This window comes from Macaca thibetana, chromosome 14, assembly GCF_024542745.1.
Source record: "Macaca thibetana thibetana isolate TM-01 chromosome 14, ASM2454274v1, whole genome shotgun sequence".
Lineage (NCBI taxonomy): Eukaryota > Metazoa > Chordata > Mammalia > Primates > Cercopithecidae > Macaca > Macaca thibetana.
Window position 1 is genome coordinate 103,676,723 of NC_065591.1, and position 22,921 is coordinate 103,699,643.

The 22,921-nt window shown below is 41.9% G+C and overlaps 3 protein-coding genes across 15 annotated transcripts in view; 1 reads left to right on the forward strand and 2 right to left on the reverse strand.

Moving 5' to 3' along the window:
- ALG9 (ALG9 alpha-1,2-mannosyltransferase) overlaps positions 1-13,310 on the reverse strand; it is a 100,898-nt gene extending 87,588 nt beyond the window's left edge. For 5 of the 12 annotated variants that reach the window (XR_007719302.1, XR_007719303.1, XM_050757706.1 and 2 more), the window contains exons 1-3: positions 9,078-9,474; positions 7,920-8,058; positions 5,922-6,056 (exon numbers count right to left, since the gene is read on the reverse strand). Coding sequence is in view for 7 of the 12 variants with exons in the window: in XM_050757706.1 (XP_050613663.1) it covers positions 5,922-6,056; positions 7,920-8,058; positions 9,078-9,316 (513 nt within the window). In the remaining 5 variants the exon portion in view is untranslated. Of the gene's footprint in view, positions 1-5,921; positions 6,057-7,915; positions 8,059-8,646; positions 8,877-9,077; positions 9,484-13,222 lie in introns of those variants that run through there. The other 7 variants (XR_007719301.1, XM_050757701.1, XM_050757705.1 and 4 more) reach the window with 6 other exon arrangements.
- Positions 1-20,733, forward strand: part of CFAP68 (cilia and flagella associated protein 68) — a 162,074-nt gene extending 141,341 nt beyond the window's left edge. The window contains exons 2-5 of one of the 2 annotated variants that reach the window (XM_050757755.1): positions 16,168-16,290; positions 19,042-19,272; positions 19,806-19,872; positions 20,436-20,733. In XM_050757755.1, coding sequence (XP_050613712.1) covers positions 16,246-16,290; positions 19,042-19,272; positions 19,806-19,872; positions 20,436-20,545 — 453 coding nt within the window. In that variant the 5' untranslated portion in view covers positions 16,168-16,245 and the 3' untranslated portion in view covers positions 20,546-20,733. Of the gene's footprint in view, positions 1-16,167; positions 16,291-17,446; positions 18,276-19,041; positions 19,273-19,805; positions 19,873-20,435 lie in introns of those variants that run through there. The other variant, XM_050757754.1, reaches the window with a different exon arrangement.
- Positions 10,796-15,826, reverse strand: FDXACB1 (ferredoxin-fold anticodon binding domain containing 1). Its single transcript, XM_050757715.1, has 5 exons — positions 15,654-15,826; positions 15,249-15,405; positions 13,549-13,752; positions 13,223-13,381; positions 10,796-12,848 (listed from the first exon to the last, which is right to left on the reverse strand). Exons 1-5 carry the CDS (start codon positions 15,823-15,825, stop codon positions 11,666-11,668), a joined length of 1,875 nt encoding a protein of 624 aa, XP_050613672.1. The 5' UTR covers position 15,826; the 3' UTR covers positions 10,796-11,665.
- Positions 20,734-22,921: the final 2,188 nt, after the last annotated feature.

The following is a 22,921-nucleotide window of genomic DNA, read 5'->3' on the forward strand; positions in this document are numbered from 1 at the left end:
CCCAGAAAAAGAAAACAGAAGTCACAGATATGAGCTAGAAAAACTCGTAAACATGAACCACTCTCATTTATTGTCAATAACACTGTAAATTGGTATAATTCTTTTAAAAAGCAACATGGACTAAGAATTTTCATATCCCTTGACTCAGTATCAGAATACCTACTTCTATCACTCCAGCTGGTGGGGGTTGGGAGGTGGAGCTCCATTCACAAAAATGTTAATTGCAGTTTTAGTAAAAACTGCTTCAAAAACTACAAAATATTCAATTATAGGGAAATGATTAAATAAACTAGGCTACATCTAGCTCATGGACAATTATACAGATATTAAAATTTATGGTTACAAAGACAATGAAAACATTCTTGCAATATAATGCTCATTCATTCAACAAGCACTTCTTCAACAACCATAATACATCAGGTAGTGATTATGACAAAATATTAAGTGAAAATGTACAATACAATATTATTTATACATCAGTTATAGCTATGGACACTATATGCATATGGAAAGACTGGAAAGAAATGTAATAAAATGGTAAAAGTAGTTATAACAACCTGGTAGATTTAGGTGAGTATTTTTCCTCCTATCTTCCAAAGTTCTGTAATGTGGTCTTATTAATTTTATAATTGACAACAATCAATTTAAAAAATAAAAATAATAAAATATGGGTTATACCATATGGTTAAGAGCACTGAATTTCTCAAAACATAAACACTACTTAATATATATTATAACTGGCCGGGCGCGGTGGCTCACGTCTGTAATCTCAACACTTTGGGAGGCCGAGGCGGGCGGATCACCTGAGGTCAGGAGTTCGAGACCAGCCTGGCCAACCTGATGAAACCCCATCTCTACTAAAAATACAAAAAAATTAGCCACGCATGGTGGCGGGCATCTGTAACCCCAGCTACTCAGGGTTAATTAAAAAAAATTTATTAAAAGACACAGAAAACTTGGCTAAATGGATAAATGTATCATTTTAGGGACAGAGTGACTTAACACTGTAAAAGTATTAATTCTGCTGAGTGCAGTGGCACTCGCCTGTAATCCTAACCCTTTGGGAGGCTGGGGCAAGCCGTGTGCTTGAGGCCAGGAATTGAAGACCAGCATGGACAATATAGTGAGGCTCCAAGTCTACAAAAAATTAAAAATTAGCTGGATATGGTGGCATGTACCTGTGGTCCTAGCCACTCAAGAGGCTGAAATGGAAGGATTCCTTGAGCCCACGAGTTTGAGGCTGCACCTCAAACTCAAAAAAAAAGTTATTACTGCACCACTGCACTCCAGCCTGGGAAGAAGAGCAAGGCCCTGTCTCAAAAAATAAAATAAAGGCCGGGCGCGGTGGCTCAAGCCTGTAATCCCAGCACTTTGGGAGGCCGAGACGGGCGGATCACGAGGTCAGGAGATCAAGACCATCCTGGCTAACACAGTGAAACCCCGTCTCTACTAAAAAATACAAAAAACTAGCCGGGCGAGGTAGCGGGCGCCTGTAGTCCCAGCTACACGGGAGGCTGAGGCAGGAGAATGGCGTAAACCCGGGAGGCGGAGCTTGCAGTGAGCCAAGATCCAGCCACTGCACTCCAGCCTGGGCGACAGAGCGAGACTCCGTCTCAAAAAAAAAAAATAAAAATAAAAATAAAATAAAATAAAATAATTCATTCTCAAAATAATAGGTAAATTTAGTACAACTCTAATCAAAACCTAGCAGAATTTGGGTGAGTGGCAAACTGATTCTAAAATGATTTTTAAAATACAAATTTAAAAAAGGACAAAGTAAGAAATTCATTCACCAAATACTGACATATATTACAAACCCATAATAATAAAAGCAATATGGTAATAAACTGACCAATGACAGAGAATAGACAACAGAAAAAACCCATATACATATGGGAATGAAGTGAATGATAGAGGTGGTATTACAAATCAGAAGGAAAAAGGTGGGTTATTTGGTAGATGGTGCTAGAAAATCCAGTTCACCATATAGCAAAAAATAAAGCTGGATCTTTCTACAATTTATAAAAATAAACTTCAAATGATTAAAGCCTTATATGTAAAAGATAAAATTAAAAGCTAATTGAATCCTAGCATTTTGGGAGGCCGAGGTGGGTGGATCACCTGAGTTCAGGAGTTTGAGACCAGACCAGCTGACATGGCAAAACCCCATCTCTACTAAAAATACACAAATTAGCTGGGCGTGGTGGCACATGCTTGTAGTCCCAGCTACTGGGGAGGCTGAGGCAGGAGAATCGCTTGAACCTGGGAGGCAGAGACTGAAGTGAGCCGAGATCGCAACACTGCACTCCAGTGGGTGACAGAGCGAGACTCCATCTCAAAAAAAAAAAACAAAAGCTAATTGAAGAAAATACAGAAGAATATCTCTATGACCTGTGGTGAAGGAGGATTTCTTTTACAAAGACCCAAAATCCACCAATCACAAGAGACAATGGATTGGTTTGATCATATTGAATTAAAGATTACTGTTCAACAAAGGACCACAGACAAAGCTAATAGAGGTAAGAGAAAATATATGCAATATCTAAAACCTATAGGGGGTTACTATTGAGAATGTCTACAAATTGGAAGAATAAAATAGAAAACCCAACAGAAAAATAGGCAAAGGATGTGAATGTGTAATTCACAGAAAGGAAGCTCTAAATGAGTAATAAATGTATGAAGAAATGCTCCTCTTCACTAATAATCACAGAAATTCAAGTAAAATGAGAAGCATCTCACATACATGAGAAAGGCTCAGGAGAGGAAGATGGAGCCTGGAGTACTGCTGCAGAGAACATAAAGTTGTACAGCCATCTGGAGAGCAATCTGGCAGAACTCTGAGATTCAGTAAGCCCATGGGTCTATGTGTGGGATCTCACTCCTGAGTGTACACTTCAGAGAAATTCACAAACAAGTCCATGAAGAGACAATACAAAGGTGCTTTCAATTGGGGTAGCAAGAGACTGAGAAGGTAGTTATCACTAGAGGTGCCAATTGTTACCACACTATCTCTCAGAAACAACCATCCTTCTCTACTCAGCGTTATGATGCTGGGGCTAAGACTCTCTAAGCTACAATTCCCCTTTGCCAGGTGGCTGGGAAAAAGGAAATCGGAAGTCAGAACAAGAGAAGAAGAGAAATCTTGCTTTCCATTTCACTTGCTGTGCACATCAGTGATGTAACAGGATTAGAGAAGAGGAAAAATTCTGTGTTGAACATGTAAAATTTGAAGTGATAGTAGATATCCAAGTGGAAATGACAACCCTCTGCATAGCACATTGTTAGTTTTCTACTGAGCCCTTCACCCTTTATTATCTTTCCTTTGACAAGTTCAAAAAACAAAAAAAACAAAAAAAAAAACCCAGAAATGAGGCCAGGTGCAGTGGCTCTCGCCCATAATCCCAGCACTTTGGGAGGCCAAGGCAGGCGGATCACTTGAGATCAGGAGGTTGAGACCAAACTGGCCAAGATGGTGAAACCCTGTCTCTACTAAAAATACAAAAAAATTAGCCAGACATGGTGGCTCAAGCTTTTAATCCCAGTCACTCAGGAGGCTGAGGCAGGATAATCACTTGAATCTCGGAAATGGAGGTTGCTGTGACCTGAGATCGCACCACTGCACTCCAGCCTGGGCGACAGAGTGAGACTTCATTTCAAAAAAAAACAGAAATGAGATACTGGATATGGAAGGGAGGGATAGTATTTTTGTCACTTTCTGCAGGTGCTACCTTTCTGAACATTCTAAAATGCAAATGCAATCATACCTCTCTTTTGTCTGAAAACCTTTCAGTGGCTTCACACAACAGACTTGTGGGAAGAAGAACAACAGTCTGATACCTTAATAGATCCTACCAGGTCTTGTAGAAATCTGGTGTCTTCTTAATTCTCGTCTCATCTAATCTATTCCACCATTCCCTCTTCCAAGTGTCAAACCTGTTTATACAAGAAAGCCACGCTGTCCTTCTTCCCAGCCTCAGGGCCATCAGTCTAGAAGACTATTCCCAACTTTCTCCCGCATCCCCACTCTTCCCTTACCTAGACAACTCTACTTATCCTTCAGTTCTCTAGTTAGGGACTTCTGCTTCATGGAAAATGGACTTTTCCCCTATTCCTGGACACTCTATTTATAACAACCAAAAAAACCACCAGAAACCTAAGAAGACTCTGAAGGTGGAGAGAAGAAAGCAGGCTGGCTATAGACTTCAGGACATGAGAAACAACACAGTGGTAAATTCCATGGGTTTTCTTTTTGCTTGGTGTATTCTAGGCATGAAAAGCTGGCAACTGAAAATGCCAATGGGCACAGAAGACAAAAACAACCCAACCAAGGTCTGCTGTGTAGCCAAAGGACCAAAGAAAAAGTAGCCTCGCATGACAAAAACTTTTAGACAGTAACTACTCCATTCAGGACAAATACCCTGGAGAAATACCCACTCCTACCCATGCATCAGAGGTCAGGTAGGAAGCCAGGACTTCCATCCCCACTGGTAGTAATGAGCCTCTCCTTCATCATGGTGTCAGTGGCAACCACTTTAGGAGCCTGGACTTCCATACCCAACTTCAATCTGTCAAGACGCTTGGACTCTACCTGTAAGGTGGTATCAGTGAAGGCCTAGTAGGGAGTGAGACCTTCTACTCTTGCCCAGCAATAACAAAAAGGACCCCCTTCCTCAGATGTCAGTGGAGGCCTGGTAGGGAACCTCAAGTTCTACCTCCACTTGGCAGTAACAAGGTAGAAACGTCCCACTAATGCTCTTTTCCTGCTGGGTTAGTGGGAAGTAGTATCAAAAGAAGCCAGCTGAAACAGAAGGCTTAAATAAGATCCAAGGAGCACAAAACTGCAAAGAAAGCATGCTGAGCCCATGAATAATCCAGAAGCTCATCATGCAACACCTAAAATGTCCAGCTTTCAACTGAAAATGACCTGTCATACCAAGACCCAGGAAGATCTCAAACTGAATGAAAAGAGTCCATCGACAGATTCCAACACCAAGGTGACAGAGGTGTTAGAATTATCTGACAAAATTTAAAGCAGGCTTCGTAAAAATATTTCAGTGAACAATTAAGAATATGCCTGAAGCAAATGAAAAGGAGAAAGTCTCAGTAAAAAAAAAATTAGAAGATAGAAAGAAAAACTGAATGGAAATTTTAAAACTGAAAAAATACATAGAACAAACTAAAAATGCAATAGATAGGGTCCACATTGGAAGAGGGGACAGAGGAAAGAATCAGTGAAGTGGAAGACAGAAGAACAGAAATTACTCAATGTGAACAACAGAGAGAAAATAAATTGAAAACAGAGTCTCAGAGACCTGGGGGACTAATAACAAAAGATCTGACATTCACATCATCAAAGTTCTATAAGAAAAGGAAAAAGAACAGGGCTGAAAAAGTATTCAAAACAATAAAAACTAAAACCTTTCCAAATTTGGCAAAAGGAATAGGCCTAAAGATTCAAGAAGCTGAATAAACTCCAAACAGGACAAACCCAAAGAAATCCACACCAAGACACATCATAGTCAAATTTCTGAAAACTAATCAGGTTAGGTCCCAGTTAACACCTAAATGTTTCTCAGCACTCTACTTAAATTAGACCCTCCTAATATGCTATTCCATTGTACATTGTACTTTTCCTCCATAAGACCCATCATATTTAGAATGATTTGTTCAACGTTCATCTTCTCCACTAAACCACAAGTTTCATTAAGTCAGGGGCTTGGTTATTGTTATAGCCACAGCCTTAATACAGTGTCTACCAAATAAAAGTTGTTCCATTAATGCTTGTTGAATGGTGAATAAATGATTCTTCTTCAAAAAAAGTTCCCTTTTAACTTCCAATCTATTTTGTCCTTTTCTCAAAACTATACCAGAGACTCACCTCTTGATCAATTGTGATTGCTTCCAGGTTGGTCTGCCCTTACCTTATTAGTTTGTAGAATTCTTGCATGAAATGCAGCTGGCCAGGCATGAAGCAATAGGTAAGCATAGGAGCGAATGGCATATGCTGGGGAATATTCCCAAGTCTGAAACCCTTCCCCATAGATGAGGTAGTGTGTCTAAAAATACAAAACAGATAGATTCAGGGTTATATTGGCCAAAAATCTCTGTTAAGCAGATGCAAGTGAAGTTTCTGAGCAGAAATATTAAAGACAAAGGCAGGCCAGGCACGGTGCCTCACACCTATAACCCCAGCACTTTGGGAGGGCAAGCCAGGAAGGTTGCTTGAGCCCCATAGTTAAAGACCAGCCTGGGCAACATGGCAAAACCTCATATCTACAAAAAAATATATATAAATATATTAGCATGGTATGGTGGTGCACGCCTGTAGTCCCAGCTACTTGGGAGGCTGAGGCAGGAGAATCAGTTGAGCCCAGGAGGCAGAGGTTGCAGTGAACCCAGATCATGCCACTGCACTCCAGCCTAGGCGATTTGCAATTGATAGATAAAAAAGGAATCAAAATGATATAATATTTTAAATATTAAGACATTATACATTTTACAAGATTGCTGTTTGGTCAACACTGAAAGCTTGAATTTTACCTTCTACTTATTTTTTCTCAACACTCGTTACCCAAAACAGAAAACCTCTAAATTATATATTTTCCTTAAACAACCTACACTTAACATTTTTCCTTCATTTTTTTAATTCAAAATGTGATCAGAAAATTTTCCCTTTGAATTTTCTGTAATAGAAGTCAACAGGTAATGTGTAAATCAAGAAATAGCAATAAAAGCATACTATTTAGTAACACTATTTTGGTAACCATAAGACATAACTTAAAAAGTGAAAAAAAGGCCGGGCATAGTGGCTCAAGTCTGTAATCCCAGCACTTCGGAAGGCCAAGACGGGCGGATCACGAGGTCAGGAGATCAAGACCATCCTGGCTAACACGGTGAAACCCTGTCTTTACTAAAACAATACAAAGAAACTAGCCGGGCGAGGTGGCGGGCGCCTGCAGTCCCAGCTACTCGGGGGGCTGAGGCAGGAAAATGGCGTGAACCTGGGAGGCGAAGCTTGCAGTGAGCCGAGATCCGGCCACTGCACTCCAGCCTGGGCGGTGGAGTGAGACTCCATCTCAAAAAAAAAAAAAAAAAAGAAAGTGAAAATAAGTGGTTGCCTCTGGAAAGTAGGATTTGGACATGAGAAGTGGAATAGAAAGCTACTGTTTTTCCTTTAGGTATTTTAGTATTTGTTAACTTTAAAAACTATCTCCAGGTATTATTTTCATTTAAAAAAAAAAAAAGAAAATTACAAATTAGACCTTGGTGTAAACCAGCTAAATTCCCTACAGCCTTCAATAGCAGGTAAATCATCTGCTTAGAATACAAAAGTGAAAACATGTTACTGGCCAGGCCCAGTGGCTCACGCCTGTAACCCCAACACTTTGGAAGCGAGGCGAGAGGATCGCTTGAGCCTAGGAGTTCGATATCAGCCTCAGTGACATAATGAGTCCCCATTTCTGTTTTTTGTTTTTTTTTTCTGAGACGGAGTCTTGCTCTGTCGCCCAGGCTGGAGCGCAACGGTGTGCTTTCAGTTCACTGTAAACTCCGCCTCCCGTGATCAAGCGTTTCTCCTGCCTCAGCCTCCCGAGTAGCTGGGACTACAGGTGCCCACTACCACACCCAGCTAATTTCTGTATTTTCAGTAGAGACAAGGTTTCACAATGTTGGTCAGGTTGGTCTCAAACTCCCGATCTCAGATAATTCACCAGCCTCGGCCTCCCAAAGTACTGGGATTACAGGCGTTAGCCACCGTGCCAGGTCTGTTTTTTTTTGTTGTTGTTTTGTTTTGTTTTTTTTAAAGAAAATACATCTATTTTACTAGGAGTGACACTTGTATATTATTTGTCTCTCGATTCGTAATAACACCTATGCTGCAAAATCAAGAACAAAAAGAGAAAACTAAAGAAATCACCTACTGGCTCCCAATAGTTGAATGTTTCATCACAGTCAGAGATGTTGCTCAGGAGAGCAGCACATAACCTTGCTGAAAGCAGACACTTGAAAGCAGTAGATCCTTCAGGTGCCCAGACTTGTCCTGCTTTGTTCCCAGATAACCTGCTCAAAAGCAAAAAAAAAAAAAAAAAAAAAAAAAAAAAAAAAAAAAAAAAAAGCATGTCAGGAAGGACCTGCTAAGCAGAAGACCTAAATCTAGAAAGAAAGGACAAAAAGAACAAGAGACATCAAAGCACTTAAGTTATTCACCTAAAAAGGTGAATGGCTAGTTGTTCTCTCTCAGTAAAATGAATAAAGAATTCAGATTTTTAAGAAAAAAATTTTATGATAGGGTCTTGCTATGTTGCTCAGGCTGGACTTAAACTCCTCGGCTCAAGTAATCCTCCTGCCTCGGCCTTCTGAAGAATTGACTTTAATCTCAATCACTCCTTCCACTTCCTGCTTTTAAGGCATAAATTAACTCATACACTTTAGCTCAATGCATTTATGACACTCCATTTATCCCAAGTCAACTAATCACTCATTTGAAGGCCACAAAGCTGTCATTCTCCTTTTCTTTCTTTTCTTAACAAGGTCATTACTTTTCATGGCTTTATTCATTCACCCTTATGTTCAGATAGAAACCTAGATGCTAGGTACATAGCCTACTCCAATTCCATATGTTGACAGCTCCCTTAATGCAGTTCTAACCTGCAGCCTCCCGGGTTTGGGAAGAGGTGGCGGTGGGTTGGATGGGCCCAGTAAAGGGTCGGGACTTGAGGCAGAATAAAAGGAGCTGTGAGGAACAACCGTAAAAGGTATACTCTTTGATCCTGTCAACATCTCCCACAGAAGCTATGCCCACTCTAGGCCTGGCCCGAGAGCATCATAGATCCACACTCCAAGGCGGTTTTACAAGAGAGGGGAACCCGCGGTGGAGGGATCTAACGTGGGCGAAGACTGAATACTGATCCGCCCAGGAAGAGCAATATGACCTAGCTGAAGAGGGAGCTCAGGCCTCCGGCGGGGAGGCCAGGCCTGTCAGAGCCCCGCGCGCCACTGCTAAGACCCTCCCGGGGGCAGCCCCGAACCGCGCCGCCGGCCGGCCGGCCGGCCACGCCCCTGCCGCGCCGCACACTTACTCGGTCCTGTGCTCCGCGCCGCCCGCCTCTCGGCTGCCCAGCAGCTCCCGCAGCTTGTCCGCAGCGGGGGCCGTATCCCCACTGCTGCCCCCGCTGCCCTTCAGGCGCTGCCGAGCCCCTCGACTAGCCATGGCAAGCTTGGGGAAAAAAGACAGAATTTGGAACCCTATGAAGTCGGTGAGCGCGACATAGCTTTGGCTGGCAAACGGTGTCCGCCGAGGGACAAAAGATCTTGACATGCGCAGAAAAGACTAAATTATAGTGTTACTGGGCCAATTGGGGCAGATCCCCGAGTAGCGAAGAAATAGAACCTGAGCCTTGAGTTTCTTCATCAGGGCTGTCCCATCCACCTGCTTCTAATTCTGGCCATTCCTACCTCCCTCCAACCCTATTTTCCGTCACTTTTCAGGATTCTCCATTCTCAAAAAAAAAAAAAAAATAAAAAAAAACCTCTCAGCTCCCCTATTTAAATGAAAAACCAGAAACAGAAAGTGATTAAAGGAATCTACATAGTAAGATGTGAAGTATTCAGTTAAATATCATAGCGCAGCTATCTACTAAAGGTCCTTAAAATGTCATTTTTAACACTTTGCCTTCTTTGTATTTTGGTGAGAGTGTCAGAGACAGCCTGTAGCTAAAAACTGCTTCAGAGAGACAAACCGGTAATGGCAGAATGTAGACTGATGAAATTCTGTGCGGCAAACTGAACCAGACGTCCATCACTGTCATCGCTACTACGGCATTGTGGTAGGCGTTTTACGTATTTTATCCTTTTTAAACTTAGTACAAACCTAAGTACAAACCTTAGTACAAACCTACTTAGTAGAAACCCACTACTTTCCTATGCACACTTTACATTCCAGCTAACTAGCCTAGAAAGTGCCCCCAAATGCTCCCTTATCTATATCTCTGTTCATGGATGTCCTCTGCCTGAAATGCACACCCTACTTGACTAACAATTCTCCCTTCACATTCCTAACCTTTTTTAAGATCCAGCTCAAACACTACCTCATCCACGTACCAAGCACTATTGACAATAGAAGAAAGGGATAAATCACATTACCTGCCATCAATTAGCAAAATAGTCTATGTGGAGAGCTCAGCAATAGATGCGTCCATAAGAGATCCCTTGATTCTTTATCCCACTCCCCAAACTTACTCCTATGGCAGTGTTTCCATCCCAGTTAATGACACTTCCAGTCTTCTAAGTATTCAGGTCAAAAACCTAGAGGTCCTACTTAATCCCTTTATGTCTCTAACCCCAAACCTCTCTCACCCACACACGAACGTTTAATTCATCAGCAAGTCCTTCCAAATATTATCCAACCCAACATTTTACCACCTTGGTCCAGGTCATCATTATCTCGTTTGCATTACTGCAATAACCTCCTAATTTGTCTCTGTTCTTCCATTCTTGCCTTCCCAAATGCTTTTCTCCGAGAATAAATAAGACAGTCATGTCCCTCACAGAATATAATCCCAAATGTGGAGTCTAACTATTAACAGGAACATACGTTACTTCACATTAGAATACTGCATTCTGCAGAATCCTAGGCTAAGTTAATTTTCCAGTGTCCCTTAGAGATACTTACAATAGAAGGCCCCAAAATCTAGAGAGGCAAAGTTTAATCACAGTTGAATTACTGTTAAAGACTAGGGAAGAAGTAACAGAAAGTGGCAGAAAGAACATGGGCTTTAGAGTCAAACAGACCCAAATGTTAACCCTAAATCTGGCACTTTATTAGTTCTACGGATTTCAACCACAGAATTAAAATGTTGATGATGATAATAATAATACCAAAACTAATGTGGAATATTTGCAACTTACCAAGCTAATACATGTTAGTCTGACTCCAAAAACTACTCTCATAAGGTGATTTAATGAAATGATACAACAAAGTTAAGGGAAGAGTAATTGACAGTGTGGAAAACATACTTATATTTGATGAGACACCTAAGTTCTACTGCCTCTTCAGCAATAGAGCATCTAAAGTACAATATGCTGTTTTGTTTATTGTTTAGTTACTTCTCAGGACCAGAATATTACACAACTCCAAATGTCACCAATCACATTATAATCTATAAGTTTCAGTGATAGAGTCAAGGTATCTTTTAAGATCAACCAATAGTAGGCCAGGCACGGTGGCTCACACCTATAATCCTAGCACTTTGGGAGGCCGAGGTGGGCGGATCACGAGGCCAGGAGATCGAGACCATCCTGGCTAACATGGTGAAACCCCTTCTCTACTAAAAATACAACAACAACAAAAAAATTAGCCAGCGTGGTGGCGGGCGCCTATAGTCCCAGCTACTCAGGAGGCTGAGGCAGGAGAATGGCATGAACCTGGGAGGTGGAGCCTGTAGTGAGCCGAGATCGCGCCACTGCCACTGCACTCCCGCCTGGGCGACACAGCAAGACTCTGTCTCAAAAAAAAAAAAAAAAAAAGATCAACAAACAGTAGCTACGGTCACAAAGTGAAAGATTTTACAAAAAAAAAAATCCAGAAAGGACTACTGGTTACAAGTTGGTTATTTTCCTCCACATCCCCCGCAATGAAGGATCACACTGCAAAAAAGGATTTACTAAACTACCGAGGTATAACATATAGGCGTTGTTGAATCTCCTTCCTAAACTGGGACTGCATTGATGCTACTTGCTGCTGGGTGAGGGCCTTGTCACAGGTCTGGTAGGTCAATCTATAGCAGAGACTGACCTGTTGAGTCTTTGGATGTTGAAAACGGCTAAGAAACTGTATGGATATAACAGTGTCCTGGGACACTGCTCGGGCCACAGTGTGAAACTCTAGTTCATCAAATCCTTTCTTCTCATCTATCCAAAAACTAATATCATGCACATAACATGGAGGATACAGAGAATGACTTTTGAAGGGTTCTATTTTCCCAGGGACAAAATTTTTCAGGAAACGGTTATCAAAAGTCCACAACATTCTCCAGTCAGAGATACACCAGACAAGCATGGCTAGTAAGTCCAAGTTCATAGACACAAACACAAAACACTGGTCTTTATGTATAACACTAGTGGCAGATGTGGTAACAGACCCAATAATTAGATCCTCAGTACAATCTGGGCTAAAATTGTGAGTCTTCACACGAATCATATAATCCTTTCCATTTGATTGAAGGACAAATTCGACTAAACTGCTCAGCTTAGAGCTCTCCAGCAATGTCTGGGTTAGCAGGCTATCTAGAATGCCCTTCAGATGATCCAGCAGTGATTGAAGACAGCCATCCTTCAGATTTTGGTTAAACCCAAGGATAAATAAAGTCTCATGAAATGCTGGCATTGTGAAAGGCAGAATGTGGCACTTCTGAAAGACAGGTCCACTGAGGATGTGCAGAGAACCTGAGAGGAAGTCTGGTACTTCAATGACATCCTGAACATGCACTAGGAGAGAAGGTCTAAGGCAGACCTTGGCCTGGCCATAGGTTCCTTCACAAGCTTCTTCTTTACCATCTCTTCCAGGATTCTTGGGAAGGCTAAGTTCTGAAAATGACACTAGAAAGTCTTCCACATCTTGTGATGTCCCACCAGTCAGGGACTCAGAATTTGAGTTATCCTCATGGAGACTAATCCAAAAAGCAGCTGATAGAAAGTCACAATTCCAGAAAGGAAGAACACTGGCATCTTCCTGTGGCAGCAAAGGGAAGGAACACTCCAGCCTTTTTAGAGGGAAAGCTTTGCCTAATTCAGCAATGAGTTTCTCATTTATGGTTTTGATAGGATGACATGAAGGTGCTTCCAGGAAACCCCTGTTTAAACATACACAAAAATAACTTTTCTAACTTAAGATAGTAAATAATTATAATGTAGCTAGAATTAAAAAAACAAATAGCTGGACAGAAAAGAATTACCCTTAAATTGATCTTGAAAGGAAACAAAGAAATCATCTACCATAAGGAGAAACAGGTGTATTTCAGAACTCTGACAGCCACCATCCCTGCAATATATCAGAAAATGTGACCATTTTTAATTCTAGAGACGCTTAAGGAGGCCAGGCTGACAAATAAACATAGCACCCACATCACTAACAATTTATGTACCATCCATTCAATATATGGTTGCCATCAAGACAATCAGGATACAACTGGAGATGGAAGTGATTTCCAGCAAAATAACTGATTACCTGTTCAACTTTCCTACAAGTGCTTCTGGTTCTGGAAAGGAAAACCACTGGTTACCCACTTTGATCCTGAAGATTCTGGGTTGAGAAACTTTGAAAGGTAAGCTCCTGGTGAAGACATGGTTCAAAGCACCTTCTACATGAAAGGACTTATCTTGACTCCTGGCAAAATAGACACCAATATGAAATCTGTCATTATTAAAATAAGCAAGTATTTTTACAGACTGAATCAGTTAATTGGCAGGGTCTATGAGTCTGTTTATGAGATTTTGTTATCATTAGTGAGGGAGATGAAAAAGCAGAAGGCTTAGACCTATGCTATTACCTACCTATATCCAGTGCACTTGTACCCTGGCACAGCCTTACAGCTGAATGGATATACATCACTTAAAATGAGTCCCCCCAGGGCTGCCATGGCAACCACTTGCCAACTGTTGTGCCATTCTCTCTGGGGCTTATCCGCAGGAGTTCCACCTTGTCCTCTACATAATGCCACGTGGACTTCTCCTTCCTCTGCAAGAACGTCTGCACAGCTAATAGGGAGAAAAGAAACAATTATCATAAACAAGTGGAAATTACCACAGGAGTTGGCAACATACACATGGTTTGCCTGTGAAATAATTAAAATCCAATCATACCTATGTGCAAGAATCTATTAGACCTCAAAAAATGCAAAGAAAGTAGCTGGAAGTAAATACAAACGTAAATTAAATGTTCAACCCACTAACTGATACTATTGGTTGACCAGGGTCTGCTTTGCATTTGTGTTGTTCATGCATATGTCACAGAAAGGTCAATATCTGCACAGTTTCTATATATGATTCACTGCTTAGGCTGTTTCTTCCCATTTAGAAAGTTCTTTTCATTGCCCTCCTGAAATTCAAATACTAGTTTAAAATACTGCCTCTGTCAAAAGTTTATTGACAGCTGTGCCCCCTTGGACACCTGCAATAGTATCATGACTTGTGGTATAATCATGTAGAGCATTGTTTTCAGTTCACAATAATTTAATGAGGCTGTTACTTTTTTTTTTTTTTTGAGATGGAGTCTTGCTCTGTTGCCCAGGCTGGAGTGCAGTGGCACAATCTCAGCTCACTGCAACCGCAACTTCCCAAGTTCAAGTGATTCTCCTGCCTCAGCCTCCCAACTAGCCGTGATTACAGGCGCATGCCGCCGTACCTGGCTACTTTTTTGTATTTTTAGTGGAGACAGGTTTCACCGTGGTAACCAGGATGGTCTCGATTTCCTGACCTCAGGTGATCTGCTCACCTCGGCCTCCCAAACTGCTGGGATTACAGGCGTGAGCCACCGCGCCTGGCCCAATTAGTTACTATTAATATCCCTAGTTTACACTTGAGAACACGGAAGCATGTAAAGATTCAGTAAGCTTGCTTAAAATAACAACTGTTGGCCAGGCATGGTGGCTCATGCCTGTAATCCCAGCACTTTGGGAGGCCGAGGAGGGCGGATCATGAGGTCAGGAGATTTAGAGCATCCTGGCTACCACGGTGAAACCCCGTCTCTACTAAAAATACAAAAAATTAGCCGGGCGTGGTGGCGGGCGCCTACACTCCCAGCTACTTGGGAGGCTAAGGCAGGAGAATGGGGGCGGAGCTTGCAGTGAGCCGAGATTGCGCCACTGCACTCCCGCCTGGGCGACAGGGTGAGACTCTGTCTCAAAAAAAATAAAAATAAAAAAATAACAACTGTTAAGTGGTGCGCTGGGATTTGAATCCAGGCAGTCCGGCTTCTAAGTGAACGTTCTTAGCCATTAGACTATACGGCTCTCATTATTTTGCACTGTCAAAAACAAATGATCCTCTTTTACACACCCAAGAGTACACTATTTGTACTTTCATTTAGCATTTAGGATTTATATATATTTTTCCAACTAAATTGGGGGTTCCTTTGATGTTTTATATTCTCTTCTAAACATATAGTAGCTTGCACGTGTGCCTTATGTTTGGGTACAGTAACTATGTTATGGACATCTTAAACATTTTCCTTGTGAGGGCACTCCTTTCCTCACCTTTGGAAAAACTTGGCAAGCAGTTCCCTGTTCTTAGCTACGCCAGCTTTGCGTCCACAATGCGGAAAGTTGAAATAAATTTGATTAAATTCTCTGTCGTGCAGTTCAAAGACATCTGTCAGCTGGGTGCAGTCCACACCGAAACGTACATCAATACCTGGCAAAGATAGTATAGGGGCGCAAAATAGAGATGGGAGGACGCCTTAAGACATGGAACAGAAAAACTCTTCCTAACTTACACCGTGCAGACCAGCCCAAGTCTGGGCACAAAGCCGGCTTTATGTGAATATCCGTGGGACGATCAAGAACAGTCTCCACGTGGGTTACATCCCCACGCCCCCACCCTTTCCACTTTGGGACGCGCCAACCGCTGGGCGGGGCTTCGCAGAGGGGCGGGCTCGCTACCTCGCTCGCGCAGGTACCGCAGATTCTCCCGGGCCACTGGATCCCGGGTCAACTCGGCCTGGCGCTGGAGGCAGGTGGCGGTAAGACGAGTGTTCTGATCCAGGGTTTCGCTCAGAGCGGCGGCGAAGGAGAAATTCCCCTCCCCAACCAACAGGAGGCGCCGAGGGGCCATGGCCTCCACGGACTCCCAGCTCGCGTTCTCTGTGGCGCTCGTTTTACGTCACTTCCTTCGCGGATCTCTGCTTGCCGCCTCTTCACTCGTCGCTAGTTGATGAGGCACCCTTGGCGCCCGGTTGTCTAGACGAACGGGTGCACCGACTCCTTGGGAGGATAATAACTATGAATGCAAAAGCAAGACGCCCACTTTCCTGTCCCCTCGCCCTTTCAGCCCCTCGGGAAGATCATAGTGCCTTTAGCCCAAGCATGGCCTTGAGCGACTTCATCACACCTGCATGAGGTCACAAGCAGTCACAGGGGTGAGGCGAGTTCTGAGTGAAAGAAACGGGGCGGGGCTGAGGCCAAGGAGAGATTGGACTGTGTCTCGCATGCTCTTGACGCAGAAGGTTTTGAAACTTTTTTCACCTCGTCCGAAATGGCTGCCTCCCAGTGTCTCTGCTGCTCAAAATTTCTCCTCCAGGTGCTTAAATCTCCTATCTTCTATTCATTCAAGAAAGATTATTGAGGTCTATTGCGTGCCAGGCCACTGTGAGAGTGGTTACGATATATGGATGAACAAGACGTGGCCTGTGATTTCAGTGAGCCTGCAGTCTGGTGGGGAATGCACAGAGCAAAAGAGGCAACTCTGATATGGCAGGGTGTGTGCTATGCGTGGAGTGATTCAGTGTGCAATGGGAGCGCACAGAAGGAGAACGTTACCAAGTTTTTGGGCGAAGTGGGTCAGAGTCCTTGGATGAAGTGAACCCGAGTTGAAAGCTAAGAGGGTAAAAGTACATCCTAACTGGGTTAAGAGGCGTGAAGAGGCAGAAAGAGCAATATATGCAAAAGCTTGATGGAGAAACAGAATAGTTGAATTGGGCTGAAACGCAGTTGGAGGGAGAGTAACAGATGAGACTGAAGAGTTAGGCAGGGGGCAGGTCACAGGGAGCGTTGTAAGCCTTTTTAAAGAAATCAACTTTTATTTATATATGGGGGTACATGTACAAGTTTGTTACGTGGATATATTGCACCCAGGTAGGTTGCAGGTTTGTTATATGGGTATATGGCACCTAATAGTTTTTCAACCCACACCACCCCCCTCCCCACTCTAGTTAGTAGTCTGCAGCATCTGTTGTTTCCATGTTTAGGTCCCACTTATAAGTGAGATTGTCAGAGGTATTTATAACAGAGCAACTCCATCTTGAATAGGGGCTAGGTAAATAAGGCTAAGACCTGGGCTGCGTTCCCAGTAAGTTAAGGCATTCTTAGTCACAGGATGAGATAGCTCAGCACAAGATACAGGTCATAAACACCTTGCTGATAAAACAGGTAAAGAAGCCAGCTAAAATCCACCAAAACCAAGATGGCGATGAGACTGACCTCTGTTCATCCTCACTGCTAGTGCCATGCCAGTTTAAAAATGCCATGGAAACGTCAGGAAGTTACCCTATATGGTCTAAAAATGGGAGGTATGAATTAATCCACTCCTTGTTTAGCGTATAATCAACAGTCTTAAAAATGGGCAACCGGCTGCCCTCAGGGCTGCTCTGCATATGGAGTAGCCATTCTGTATTCCTTTACTTTCTTAATAAACTTCCTTATGCTTTATAGACTCACCTTAAGTTCTTTCTTGTCTCTTGGGGTCTGGATCAGGACCCCTTCTGGTAACAAAAACATGCTGTATTTGGTTCTCTGTTCTGTTGTAAGCCATTTTAACAGGCTGAACCTTACTCTGAAAACAGTTGAAAACCACTGAAAGATTTTAAATGAGAAGATGATACAATTATACTTTCATTTTGAAAAATTCTGCTATCCTGTGGAGAAAGGTTTGGAGAGGAACAAGGCTGATGGCAGGATAAGACAAGAGACAGCTGCAATAATGGAGACAAAGCTGACAGTGATTTGAATTGAAATTTGGCAATGGGAATGGAGGGTAGTGGTCAGATTCAAAAATCAACAAGACCTAGTGACTGGATGTATATTAAAGACAAGTCAGAGTCAAAGATAAGCCCCAGGCTTCTGGCTTGAACAACTGAGTGGATGGGATGTCTGTCATTCCAGCCCTAGAGACAGTTACACCTAGATTTCCAGTATGAATACCAGGCCCGTTGGACTTCATGGGACCAGCTACTCTGGTCATCATGCTGTTTGGTAACATCAGTGCATGCACCTGTCTTCACAAAGGCAGATGGTATGAGGGTAGTTACCTGGGATGTCATCCTTCAATGATGCGTTATTGGCTTTGTTTCTGCCTGTGGAAAGGCAAGTGGGTGGTGATTTCCAAATCATGGCCACTTGCCCATGGTAATCTGGGTGAATCTTTCTTTGCTTGGAGAACTGGGAATGTCAGGTTTGTCTGCATCTTTAAAGAACATGGAACAGCCAAGTAAAAATTTCTGTCACTCTCATAAGAAATCTTCAAACGGCTCAACCTACTCAGCATCAAGTTACTCTTCTTCAGGAAAGGTATCACCTTGTTCCTAAGCCAGGGGGTCAGACTCACATTTTGGGGAAAAAAGAAAGATTGAGCTTTTACCTTACAAAAAAAATGAAATCAGACATTGATCTTCTGGTATATGCAAACCAGATTGATTGGGAGAATAGGCAGAAGGACAGGGCACAATAATGAATAAAACAGATCCTGTCCTTAAGGGGCATACAGCTCAGTATAGGAGATATAATGCAGACTTAAAGAACTCTAATGTATGGTACAAAGTTATAAATACAGGGAAAGATAAGAAGATAAAGTTTTATGTGAGATAAAAGGAGAGAGGCGCTAACTTCAGGGAAGGCATCACTTGAGCTAGCAGGAAGGAAATGATCATTTATTACTCATTTATTGTGTTATCTAGTTACTCAACTCTCACTTCTTTCTGTTCTCTTTGACTGTAGCAGTGCCCTTAGTCCCTAAATGCCTACATCTCAAAATTACCTAAAAATTTAGCTAATTCTCCATATTGTATTGGGAATACTGAAGTTTTTCCTGTCTTTTCACGGGGCCTGGGGTGCGGGGGTGTGGATTTAATCCATGTAGTCATCCGCTGTTGCTGATTGAAAGAATAGATCAAAGGGTTCCAGGACTTAGAGAGGAAGAAACAGAACCATAACAAAGCTTGGATCATTAGTACGGCGTGCTTATGTTTTACCTGGCTATGTAAAACAAGGGCGGAAAGGATGCTTTTTCTCTTCTCTGGTTTATGCAATAAGCTTTTCTATTCTTGTCTTTTCCCAGAGACAGAACCTCGCCTGTTTCCTCACAAACCCACATTGTGGCAGCATCATTAATGCAGATGGCCATGGTGAAGTGTGGACAGATTGGAATAATATGTCCAAGTTTTTCCAGTATGGATGGAGATGCACCACTAATGAGAATGCCTATTCGAACCGTACCCTGATGGGCAACTGGAACCAGGAAAGATATGACCTGAGGAATATCGTGCAGCCCAAACCCTTGCCTTCCCAGGTACTCTTTCTCTTTTTTGTTTGTTTGTTTCCTTTTGTTGGCAAAAGAAATGCAATGGCCATTTGAAATGCAGGTATGTAATAACTTCTGGTGCAAGGATCTCTCAGTTTTCAGTGAAGTGTTTGGGACAGAGGAACAGTCCGCAGCTGAACCACCTATGCCACTTTACTGTCAAGTTGAATATTTTATTATCTGTAAGGTTTCAAAAGGAAGGGCAGTCCTCTTTTTCTCTTACTTCTGTTTGGACTGTATCTCTTCATCTATGGAAATTTATAACGTCTTCTGACTTAGGCTAGCTTTTCCCCTGGTCCTTGCCTATCTAGACTTGTCATTTATCTGAGTCTTGCGCTTAAATCTCTCCTAAACAAGCAAACATACAAAAGATATGAAAGTTAGACGGATATAGACTAACACCATAGACCTCAGTCCATCTAAAATATGACAATCCATGAGAATTCATGCCATATTGATCTTTATTTCCTGATGTGTTAACTGTAGACTTCCAGATTTAGTCTGTTAATTTTTCTTTGCAGTTTGGACACTACTTTGAAACAACATATGATACAAGCTACAACAACAAAATGCCACTTTCAACGCATAGTACGTGTACTGTTTTTTCTAATTCTTACATTTTCAGAACCCAACTCAGTGACTGGCACATAGAAGGAACTCAAATAAAAGTAAACTGAATAGGTGAATAAGTGAGGCTGAGTGCAGTGGCTCACACGCGTAACCCCCAGCACGTTGTGAGGCTGAGGCAGGCAGATCACTTGAGGTCAGGAGTTCGAGACCAGCCTGGCCAGCATGGTGATACCCCATCTCTACTTAAAAAATACAAAAATTAGCTGGGTGTGGTGGCTCATGCCTGTAGTCCCAGCTACTCATGAGGCTGAGGCAGGAGAATCACTTGAACCTGAGAGGTAGAGATTTCAGTGAGCAGAAATCAAGCCACTGCACTCCTGCCTGGGTGACAGAGTGAAACACTGTCTCAAAAAAAAAAAAAAAAAGGTGAATAACTAAATGAATGAGTAAACAGGTTTTTTTCTTCAATTTTAACAGAACTTACTGTCTATTCCCTAGAAATAGGAGCAAGATCAGTTTCTAAAACTCCTTATTGTTGACTGTTTTCATTTGTCTTCCCTTCCCTTTTTTGGTTCCCTCAGGATTTAAGCGAGAGCCTCACTGTTTCCCAGGACATCAACCTGAACTGGATCCTCCCCGATACAAATGCACAGAAAAGTCAACTTATATGAATAGCTATTCAAAATCTTAAATCAGGCATCACTCAGGATGTGTATAATATCTTAATATTGACTAATTTCAGCATCCAGGTTTCTAAGAAATGATAAGATACTTCACTTTTCCACAGTAAAAAGAAGGGAGCACATTCTAAGCACAGCTAAAAATTTAGCTCACTGTAGCACAGTTTCACTCTCTGAATAAATAAAGCAAAAAACACAGAAAATATTCTTTATCCCTTTTTTGTTGTTGTTTTAACCAAGATTTAAACATCAAATTTAGTATAGCAACTCAGTTCTACATTTGGGGTGTTGTAGAAGGGTCTTAAAAAGAATTATTTTGGGCTGAGTACAGTGGCTCATGCCTGTAATCCCAGCACTTGGGGAGGCTGAGGCGAATGGATCACTTGAGGTTAGGAGTTCGAGACCAGCCTGACCAACATGGTGAAACACTGCCCCTACCAAAAACACAAAAATTAGCTGAGCGTGGTGGCTCACGCCTGTAATCCCAGCTACTCAGGAGGCTGAGGCAGGGGAATCGCTTGAACCTGGGAGGTGGAGGTTGCAGTGAGCTGACATCATGCCACTGCACTCTAGCCTGGGCGACAGAGCGAGACTCTATCTCAAAAAATAATAATAATAAATAAAATAAAGAATTATTTATCTAAAGTCTACAACCACTCTGGCCTTCCCTTCCTTCTGTCGTTGTAGCAAGACTGCAGAATCCAGCATAACTTAGGCTAGGTTTGGCTAGACGCTTTCTGGGTAAAGCCAGGTAATCAGAGTCATATAGTGCAACTTTGCTGTGACCTTAGTGAACGTCCGCTCTTGAGGACTACAAAAACAAATATAACTTTAAAAAATTATTGTAGGGAATTTAAAACATAAAACCAAAGTAGACAGACTAGTCTAATGAACTCCCATGTATCATTACCCAGTATCAACTATTTATGACTAATCTTATCTACTTCTACTTTATCTTATTGAATTAATTTTGGAGCAGATCTTAGAATTTAATCTATAAAAATCTTGGTGGGCTGGGTGCAGTGGCTCACACCTGTAACCCCAGCACTTTGGGAGGCTGAGGTGGGTGGATCACCTGAGGTCAGGAGTTCAAGACCAGCCTGGCCAACGTGATGAAACTCTGTCTTCTAAAAATACAAAAATTAGCCAGCCTTGGTGGTGGGGACCTGTAATCCCAGCTACTTGGGAGGCTGAGGCAGGAGAATCACTTGAACCCAGGGGGCAGAGGTTGCAGTGAGCTAAGATGGTGCCATTACACTCCAGCCTGTGTGACAAGAGTGAAACTCCATCTCAAAGAAAAGAAAAAAAAAATGATATACTGACTGGGCACAGTGACTCACACCTTCTAATCCCAGCACTTTGGGAGGCTAAGGCAGGAGGATAGCTTGAGGCTGGTAGTTCAAAACCAGCCTGGGCAACATAGCAAGACCCCATCTCTACCAACTTTTTTTTTAAGATTTCAGTATATTTCTCAAAAAGATAAGGACTGTCAGTTGTCCACTCTCCCACAACAAAGGTCACTAAGGAATCCTGTTGACTAAACAAAGCTCATTAAACCTATTGTAGCGTAGCAAAGGAGACCATCAACTTGACACAGAGTCTTGGTAATTAATCAAAGGGAGGATGTTAGAGTAAGTATTTATAAGGATTTGAGATAAGGGTCCAACTGGTTTAAAATGGATCTTTCAAAGTAGGGAACTAGTAGAGACTGAAAAAGGGTTGTGAATAGCTTAGGTTTGGTAAACTTAGGAAAACAACAGTCTTAATTTTAATACGGTTAAACCGATCAGTATTTCCTATTTTTTTATGTACTGTGTAAGAAGACACTATAATATATGGGCATTATTTGAGAGATATTGCCCATATGTTGTCCTCTTAAACAAGGAGATATTTTTCATCTCCCATATATTACCTCTCAAACCTTTGTTACTCTAGTTTCCAGATGATAGATCTGGAATTTATGTTGTTATTCAGTAGTGAGGAAGTTTCTTTTTCTTCTAAATGGCTATCAAGTTGTCCCACCATTAGTTATTGAAAAGACCATAATTTCTTCACTGCTATTCAATGCCATTTTTATTGTAAAACTATGTACATGTAGGTCTGTTTCTGGGCTACTATATTCTATTAGTTTAATTGTCATTCCTTGTATTATCTTAGTTATGATGCCTTGATAGCACCATCTTAATTATGATTTTATTACATTATTATTATTTTATATCTTAATACCTAATAGATCAAATGCTTTCTTCTTGTTTTCAAGAATATTAGTTATTATGTTTGAACTTTTGCATTTCCATATAAAATTTAGAATCAGTTTGCTCCATAAAATGACACTGTTAGGATACTGATTGACACTGTATTGCATCGTTAGGTCAGTTTTAGAATTT